The sequence below is a fragment of the Anolis sagrei genome, chromosome 3 (genome assembly GCF_037176765.1).
Source record: "Anolis sagrei isolate rAnoSag1 chromosome 3, rAnoSag1.mat, whole genome shotgun sequence".
In the NCBI taxonomy this organism is placed as follows: domain Eukaryota; kingdom Metazoa; phylum Chordata; class Lepidosauria; order Squamata; family Dactyloidae; genus Anolis; species Anolis sagrei.
Window position 1 is genome coordinate 41,544,016 of NC_090023.1, and position 9,702 is coordinate 41,553,717.

The 9,702-nt window shown below is 39.8% G+C and overlaps 1 protein-coding gene across 1 annotated transcript; it reads right to left on the minus strand.

Moving 5' to 3' along the window:
- Nucleotides 1-899: 899 nt before the first annotated feature.
- LOC132770044 (lymphotactin-like) lies at nucleotides 900-7,772 on the minus strand. Its single transcript, XM_060766930.2, has 3 exons — nucleotides 7,590-7,772; nucleotides 4,285-4,399; nucleotides 900-2,511 (listed from the first exon to the last, which is right to left on the minus strand). Exons 1-3 carry the CDS (start codon nucleotides 7,657-7,659, stop codon nucleotides 2,373-2,375), a joined length of 324 nt encoding a protein of 107 aa, XP_060622913.2. The 5' UTR covers nucleotides 7,660-7,772; the 3' UTR covers nucleotides 900-2,372.
- Between the last annotated feature and the right edge of the window lie 1,930 nt (nucleotides 7,773-9,702).

Genomic DNA, 9,702 nt, shown 5'->3' on the forward strand with positions numbered 1-9,702 from the left:
AATTAAAACAACATAGTGAATAAAAACATGTTTTTTAAAAAAAAACCAGGAGAAGAGAAGCTTTGGGATTGTTAAATATTGTTTACCAAGAGGTGAGAACTTCAAGTGTATACATTAGGTTCCTTGGAATGGGGTTGCTGTAGCATTGTTATGATAAGTCAGTTTTTATATACATCTGCAAGTTAATGGAGGAGCACTGGAATTGAGGCTTCAACGTCCTCGTTAGGTTTCTAAGAGAGTTTTTACATTCTAAGGAGACTTCCAGAATTTCACCTCTTCCTTTATTTTGTCTCCAACTATATTAGGATTCTCCAGCAAAGGATCGCTGGCTTGTCCCGCCACTGGAGCTTGAATACCTCAATGAAGCCACGTGTGAAACCATGAAGGCGATTCCTGAGGAAGATAATAGCAACCTACCCCAGTATTCTTGCCAAGAAAACTAAATAGATCAGTACAACCAGAGATATGTTGGTATGCCATTGGAAGATGGGACTCCCAGGTCAGAATATGGTCAAAATAGTACTGGGGAGGAGCAGAGGATAAGTTCAACTAGCTCCAGATGTGATGACGCAACTAGCTCAAAGCTGAAAGTAAGGCTAGCGGCTGACAGTGATGGAGGTGAATGACAAATCCGATGCTCTAAAGATCAGCACACCATAGGGATTGTGGCATAGCTGGCTGAGTGTCAGCTGCATTAAGATCACTCTGACCAAAAGGTCATGAGTTCGAAGCCAGCCCGGGTTGGAGTGGGTTTCCAACCAATTGTGTGTAGCCTGTTGTCGACCTTTGCAACCCGAAAGACAGTTGCATCTGTCAAGTAGGAAAATAAGGTTGCAGATGGACGATTAAAGCGACAGCTTCCCTGGTGGCCAGAAAAAGTTAAATAGCCTCTATGGCATTGAATGTTTGTCATATATGTGTACACTGTAATCCGCCCTGAGTCCCCTGCAGGGTGAGAAGGCCGGAATATAAAGGCTGTAAATAAATAATAAATAAATAGGAACCTGGAATGTAAGATCTATGAGCTTATAGAAGACAATGATGCTGGGGGAAATGGAAGGAAAACGAAAGAGGAGCCAACCAAGGGCAAGATGGATGGGTGATATCCTTGAAGTGTCTGGCTTGACTCTGAAGGAGCTAGGGGTGGCAATGGCCAACAGGGAGCTCTGGCGTGGGCTGGTCCATGAAGTCACAAAGAATCAAAAGTGATTAAATGAATAAACAACAAATTATTATGACTTCAAACTGCTCACATATGACAGAACTAGCATTTCATCCAAGGGAGAGGATAAAGTGAAATTTTACTTCACAACAGATTGGTTAATGTTTCACCAACAACAATAAATTCTTTCTTTCCCCACCTCACATGATTAAAGTTAACTCTTGGAAGTCATCCAGTCTAATTCAAACCTCGGAAATGATAGAAGGGATCAGGAAATAAGAAGGAAGGGATGATGGCATAGTCAGGAGCAGAAAGACTGAGAAGAAGGAAAAGACTGAGATTTTTTCTTCTTCTTCAAAGACTGGTTTGGGGAGGAAAAGCAATTTCAATGCTGGACATTTTTATAGCATTATTTTGTATGCTGTATATTTATTTTTTATTTATTTATTTACAGTATTTATATTCCGCCCTTCTCACCCTGCAAGGGACTCAGGGCAGATTACAATGTACATCACAAACATTCAATGTCTTAGACACACAACTTATATAGGCAGACACATAGAGGCCATTTAACATTCCAGCTTCATGAGAGTATTCTGGCCACCAGGGGAGCTATCGCTTCACTGTCCATTTGTGACACTGATGGAGCACTTCCTCATTCTTTGGATGGTTGCTGGAGATTTTGATGGCATCGTAAATTAGTTAAATTAGCCTCCCCACATAAGCAGTACCTAAATTTCCTTGCAACTGTCTTTTGGGCTGCAAAGGTCAACAGCAAGCTACACAATGGTTGGAAGTTCACTCTGACCCGGGCCGACTTCAAACTCATGACTTTTCGGTCAGTAGTGATCTAATGCAGCTGACTCCCAGCCAGCTGTACTACAGTCCCGGTGCTATTTCACCCAGCAGAAACAATTGAGTGATATTGTTACCACAATAAATATAGATAAAGACAATATAATCAAATTAATAGTAAAGGCAGGAACAAATGACTCTAATTCAGTGGTTCTCAACCTGTGGGTCCCCAGATGTTTTGGCCTTCAACTTCCAGAAATCCTAACAACTGGTAAACTGGCTGGGATTTCTGAGAGTTGTAAGCCAAAACACCTGTGGACCCAGGTTGAGAACCACTGCTCTAATGTAAATATATGGTTTTAATAGATGGAAAAGTTCATAACTTATATTGATTTGGAAATTGGAATATTGTAAATTAGTTAGTAACAGACTCTGGACTTGTAGTACTTTTCGGGTTTGCAAGAGCTGCTTTTCGGTCCAAGTGGTGAATCGCTTTCTTCACCCATAAATGTTCAGATGGCATGCAGAGCTTGATGCCTTTATTGGTGATTAGTCTAAAAGACATTAAAAGTAATCATCACATTTACATTCTTTCAAAAAGTTGATGTGATTCCTATTGCTTTGTAAAGAGCCATGGGTGGGACTGCTATTCATCACAATATATTTTCCCCCTATGTATTACATTGCAAATAAAAACTGCAGTTCATTTATACTGAATGGGCAAGCTGGATCATTGGATCAAGCTGTGGGAACGCAAGTCACTGCTAGACAGTTATTAAGAGAGGGTGCAAATTACAGCAAGGGGAATCTAATGCTTAATCTTTCTGACACTACACTTATTCGTTTTTCACAAAAAAATCTGAGCTTCTCAATTAGTGTTTATCATATCTGAAAAGGGCATTGAGGGTCGTAGAGAAAAAATGATGTTAAAATAGACAATCTGAAACCTGCAGTAAATTGTTTTCTAGGTGCTCCTTTCCTTCCTCCTCACCTCCTCCAGATTTAAACCTTAGTAGTCCTAGTCCAGCACTCAAACCACTACACCATGCTGGTTCATCTATTCATCAGTGGAGGAAGGGATGTCTCCTAAGTTGTGGATAGTTCCTTCATATGCATGGAAAATGCTGTTTTGGCATATATTGACTAAGATCTGGAGAATTAAGAGTATTATTTTTGAAGAAAAGATGCTATAGCGGTCCACACCCTGGTCACATCCTGAATAGATTATTGCAATGTGCTCTACATGGGTTGCCTTTGAAGACTGTTCGGAAGTTTCAAATGGTCCAGAAGGCTGTAGCCAGGTTGATCACTGGAGTGGTGTACAGAGAGCATACTACCTCCCTGTTATGTCAGCTCCCCTGGCTGCCAGTCTGCTACAGAGCACAATTCAAAGTGCTGGCTTTAGCCTATAAAGCCCTATACAGTTCTGGCCCAGTTTACCTGTCAAAACATATCTCCTCCTATGAACCACCTTGGAGATCATCTGGGAGGCCCTACTCTTGGTCCCACCTCCTTTGCAGGTGCGTCTGGTGGGTACGAGAGACAGGGCCTTCTCAGTGGTGGCCACTGGTGTGGAACTCCCTCTCCAGTGATCTTGAAGCAGCTCCCTCCCTCCTGGCCTTCAGAAGGAAACTGAAAACCTGGCTCCGGGATCAAGTCTTTGTAGATTAACCAAAGTGCAATAATAGATACAGAATTATGTGCAATGACTTTTGGAATGGCCCCAGATTATGATTGTGGATGGCATGATTTTTAATAGTGATTGTAATGTTTTATATGTTTTTCATGTGCATTTAATTTTAATTTTAAATCTTTAACTTAATGTATTTTAACTGTTTGTTGTTCAAAGGCACTGAATAGTTGCCGCATGTAAAGCCGCCTTGAGTCCCCTTCGGGGTAGAGAAAGGTGGAATACAAATAGAGCAAATAAATAATAAAGGAAAACTCTGTAAAAGCTGTGTGGGAAGGGGCAGTATAGATTGTGAGATGTCTTGCAATAAATTGATCAAATAAGTAGCAAAGGAAACGACCATTTTGATGGTGTTGACCATTTTGAGTTTTCCAAAATTCAAAAAGTACTTCAAAGAATAATTGAGAAAAACAAGATGTTAGCCATTTTGATTCTGGTATTTTGATAATTTCTCTTCAAGCACAATGTGAAGCAAAACAATGAAACTGGTGGTTCTGAAATGTGTGAAATTGCTGTGAAAGGGTCTTTGTCTCTTCAGTATAATCACAATATAACCATATCTATTAGTCTTTATTTTTCCCTTAATAAACGAAATAATTAGTCTAGGTTATTGGGCAATTGAAGGTAGCATACTCACACCACAATTCGTTCATTTTTTAGAATTTTGTAACTGTCTAGTACTTCCAATTTCATTCTTCTGACTTCCACAGCTGTGCAGAGACTTCGTGGCATAATCTGAGATCCAGCAGCTCCTGAAAAAGAAATACAATGTAAGGTCAACCGACATAACTTGAACAGAACTTTCCACTAGTAAAATGTTTTTATTGTTATTACATTCCAGTTTTCCTGTGCCTCTTTTTCCTGAAAGCCAGCAATGAAGTTGTCAGTGTGAAAATATATCATAACTATAACTGCTTTTCATTTGATATAGTAACAAATTGAGGTATCATGTATTGTCGAAGGCTTTCATAACCTTCATTGGAATCACTGGGTTGTTGTGAATTTTCCGGGCTGTATGGCCATGTTTCAGAAGCATTCTCTCCTGACATTTCACTTACATCTATGACAGGCATCCTCAGAGGTTGTGAGGTTTGTTGGAAACTAGGAAAATGGGGTTTATATATCTGAGGAATGTCCAGGGTAGGAGAAAGAATTCTTGTCTACTTGAGGTAGGTGTGATTGTTTCAATTGGTCACCTTGATTAGTGTTTAATGGTCTAACAGATTGAAGGTTTGGCTTCTTACTGTCTAGGGGAATTCTTTGTTGGGAGGTGACATTCCACAGATATATAAACCTCACTTGCCTAGTTTCTAACAGACCTCACAACCTCCGAGGATGCCTGCCATAGATACAGGCAAAACATCAGGAGAGAATGCTTATAGAGCATGGTCATGCAGCCCAGAAAACTCACAACAACCCAAATTGGGGTATCTTTCTTTGAGGCTTCATTTCTGTTTCAGATAGAAATAGAAGAAAAGTGTCAAGTCCAAATTTTTGTACAGATGTATCAAATTTGGAATTTGAAATGTATCAAAATCCACAATTTTCAGAAACATATCATGTGATTTAAAACCCAAAAATGCAGACAATATTGCACAGACTTGTATTAAAGGAAAATAAGTAGAAGCAACACAGCAGAACAGTTCCCATATATAATTGTAAACATTGTACTAGTTTGACAAAAATTTGTGCATGAACTTTTGTACAAGCTTTTTGGATGAAATTTGAAGTAAAATCAGTCGAAAACTAATAGTAACAGAATGAAACAAAGTTGCTGACAATAATTTAGCAAGGCAAAACTAAAATTCACATAAATATCTATCATTTGTTTCAAGGAATATGTCACCTCTCAGCTCTAACAATTTGTGGGCAGAATTGTTTTAAGAATAATCTTTTTAAATGGGCGATAAACCATCTGTAGATGTATAAGCCACCTATTTGTATGACCAGTTTCTACCCCAGTCTAACTGTTGCTCCTTTGCAACTGTAATCTGGTCGTAAAAGTGGCAAAAGCTCAAAGACATTATTTCAAATTGACAAGATCAGATCTTGAGAATGTCACTTATGGAAGAATAGCTGCCAGAATTAATAAGCCAGCAGAACCACAGAAAAGAGTGTAGGAACAGGGAGGGAAGAATGAAATGAAGCTATTGCTGCCCATAAGAATTATCCTGGAAATGAAACTGCATCAGTCTCCAAATTCCTAGAATCACAGAGAATGAGACAGTGATAATTGTTCACATTTGAAACATGGAGCTACTATAAGTCAATAGGCAACTTAAAGGTTTGCACACAGATACACATATTGAGTAAACTCTTAGATTCCCTCTGACTGTTCCATTTGTTTGTATGCCTAAACTGTGTTTCTTAGTGCACACCTGAGATGCTAGAAATTTGAGGATTGAAGGAACATTTCTGGAAGGGCAGGATTTTTATGGAAGAGCAATATTTTCACTAACACTACCTCCTCATAGCTGTACATCTGTCCACTGGCCATTTGTAGGTTTTTTTAAGTGTCTCAAACTCTGTCCAAGATTTAAAACCTTATGCTAATAGTATGCTGAAATAGGATGTGGAAATGCACCAAATAGGAACAAAGCACCCCACTCAATTTTCCGGGTGTTTCTGTGTTGAAGGGGATAATTTGAACAGAGGACCAAATTTTACAGTACCAGAAATGTCAGGAAAGCAGATTTTCTGCTCATGTGGAGGCTTCTACTTGTGAACTAAAGCCAAATGAAAGTCCTCATTCATTATGGATAGAATTACTTAGAGATCAGGACCAGAGACATTTGAGATGAGGTCTACCTTTCACATGCTTTCCTGTACCCTATTTAAGCATAATGGTTCTAACTTCCGTTTCCAATTTGCCGTCCTCATGCTTCCAATTGCACTGAAGAGCATAACAGAAAAGAGGTTCCTCCATGCCTGAAGAGTACATATGAAGTAGTTCAATTCAAAGTGTTGCATAGCTATGAACCAGGCATGGGCAAACTTCGGCCCTCTGGGTGTTTTGGACTTCAACTCCCACAATTTCTAACAACCTACTGGCTGTTAGGAATTGTAGGAGTTGGAGTCCAAAACACCTGGAGGGCTGAAATTTGCCCATGCCTGGTATAAACTCACAAAACCTCACAAAGTCCTTCAAACATCGTTGCTTTCCAAAAATATGGCTGACCTCTTTGGAAGTTTTGCATACAGTGATTTTTTAAAGCAAAGTGTTAAAATATAAACTTGGCCCAGAGTTGACTAATTCATCTATTTCACATTTTCTTCTGCTTCATGATGTATAGGTTTGTCAGTCGTGTAATTCATTGACCTTAATAAGTCAATTAATAGTATTTTTTTTCACTGTTCGCATTGCCATGCCTACATCCTACAGTCATTAGCTGGGATTTGTAGTTTAATGAGGCAATAGAGATCTCTTCCAGGGAATTTTAAATACAGCAGGACACTACAATCCCCAGGATTTCATAAGATAAAACTATGGCAGGTAACGTGCAGCATGAAAGAGATTTTTGGTCCAGCACATCTTTGAGTATACATTGCGGTAAAGCAGAACCACTAGAATTGAAACAGTTTCCATATGGATGCATGGGAAATAGCCATCTAGGATAGATTTGGGTCTACACTGATACAGCTAAGCAGTTTCTATAATTGCCTGAATAGTGTTTAGGACATTTTCTTTTGAGGACATAAAGACTCTCTGGGCTCAAAAGAACCTTTGTAAAGTGCCCTTATATATTTCAATAGCATCATATAACAAATATATCTACAGTTAAACAGGATTGTGTAGTCTAAAGAGATCAAAATATTTTATAAACTAACAGAATATAGTTTCTTCCTTCTTTTTTACTTGACCATAAAATAAGGGTTTGTGTCTTATAGTAACAGTGAGATCAGATACTGCTGCTGAACTTGGGGTGGGAATGAGCGACTTACCTCTGAGAATATGCACCCTGAAGTTCTCCAGGAAAACAGTGGCAAGGATGGCTGCCAGGTACAGTTTCATGGTTGATCCTCTCCTTCGGGTGATATGATTAGAAGTGATCGTAGGCCCCTTTTGTCAAACTTTTATAGACCATTGGAAACTTTCAGGACACCTCCTACCCAAAAGGGTGTAATGGTGAGGATGACCCACAACATTTAAAGTGTGAAGGAAGGAAAAACTAATCTCTTCTTTTCCAGCTCCTCTGTGATATTTTTTCTTGCCACAAGATGGTAACTTTTTAAAAAACACTTCTCACATTGGTTTTATTTTTGGCACAAAACCAATACCATTTCTAAGCTGTGTATATGTGTCACAATGTATAACAAAAACCAAAAAGGAAGCACAGCTCAGATCATAGCAACACATTATTATTATTGGAGCCCCCGGTGGAGCAGTGGGTTAAACCCCTCTGCCGGCAGGACTGAAGACCAACAGGTCGCAGGTTCGAATCTGGGGAGAGACGGATGAGCTCCCTCTATCAGCTCCAGCTCTTCATGTGGGGACATGACAGAAGCCTCCCACAAGGATGATAAAAACATCAATTCATCTGGCATCCCCTGGGCAACGTCCTTGCAGATGGCCAATTCTTTCACACCAGAAGCGACTTGCAGTTTCTCAAGTCGCTCCTGACATGACAAAAATTATTATTATTATTATTATTATTATTATTTATTATTATTATTATTATTATTATTAACACAACAAGATTAGTACACAGCAAACAAGATCACTATGCTGGCTGTTGTATTGGATCACACGTCGGACACTTCCTAAGTGTCTAGAACTGTGTTATGCATTGGCGAATAATGCGTGCAGATCCCAGTAGGGTGGCCTTTTGCATCTGGCAGATGATAATTTTGTCTGCGCCGATTGTGTTTAAGTGCAGGCCAAGGTCTTTAGGCACTGCACCTAGTGTGCCGATCACCACTGGAACCACTTTTACTGGCTTGTGCCAAAGTCTTTGCAGTTCAGCAAACAAGATCACTATGCTGGCTGTTGTATTGGATCACACGTTGGACACTTCCCAAGTGTCTAGGACTGTGTGATGTATCAGCGAATATTGCGTCCAGATCCCAGTAAGGTGGCAGATGGTAATCTTTTCAGCAATGATTGTGTTTAAGTGCAGGCCAAGGTCTTCAGGCACTGCACCCAGTGTGCTGATCACAACTGGGACCATCTTGACTGGCTTGTGCCAGAGTCTTTGCAGTTCAAGCTTTAAATCCTCATATTGTGTCAGCTTTTCCAGTTGTTTCTCTTCAATCCTGCTCTCGCCTGGGATTGCAGCACTGACGATCCATATTTGGTTTTTTAACATGATCGTGAGGTCAGGAGTATTGTGCTCCAAAACTCTGTCAGTTTGAATTCTGAAGTCCCAGAGTAGTCTGACGTGTTCATTTTGTGTAACCTTTTCATCATCATCATCATCATCATCACCATCGTGCAATTTTCTGGCATTGTATATTTCTGTCGCTTCTGTGACTGTTCATTTGTATTTTGATTGTGTAGCCCACTTGTTGATGGATGTCCAGAATCAGCAGCATCCACCATGGCCCTTTTTATCCTGGGTGATGACCAAGCCAGTATAGATTTTGTTTTGGTTTGTTTCTCCATAGTACTACATAGACCTCCCTGACTTGGTTGGACCTACTGGTACTTACACTACTGCCAGCACAGCTCTCAGCATCCTTGGAGCAGTTAAGCTCCCCACCATGACAGGGTGGCACTCATCGGGGGGGGGGGGCTTAACAATAAACGGAAATTACTGCTTTTGGAGAGGTAGCGGGATTAAAAATCAACAAAAATAAAACAAAATTTTTGGTAAAGAACATGAAAAAAGAGAAAAAAGAAGAACTGCAGAGAACATCAGGCATAGAAATCGTAACAAAGGTCAAATATTTGGGAATATACTTAACATCTAGCAATGCCCAGCTAATCAAAAATAATTACGACACCAGATGGAAGCAAATAACGGAAAAGATGCGAAGATGGCAGAGGCTCGAACTATCCCTCCTGGGTAGGATCGCACTAACGAAAATGAACATACTAGCGGAAGTACTTTATCTC

What these genes read in the sequence shown, in the direction of transcription:
- LOC132770044 (XM_060766930.2), bottom strand. Translation starts at nt 7,659, where the DNA reads ATGAAACTGTACCTGGCAGCCATCCTTGCCACTGTTTTCCTGGAGAAC. An exon ending in CAGGGTGCATATTCTCAGAG is followed by an intron (nt 4,400 to 7,589) that starts GTAAGTCGCTCA and finishes TTTCTTTTTCAG; the next exon opens with GAGCTGCTGGATCTCAGATT. An exon ending in AAAAATGAACGAATTGTGGT is followed by an intron (nt 2,512 to 4,284) that starts GTGAGTATGCTA and finishes AATGTCTTTTAG; the next exon opens with ACTAATCACCAATAAAGGCA.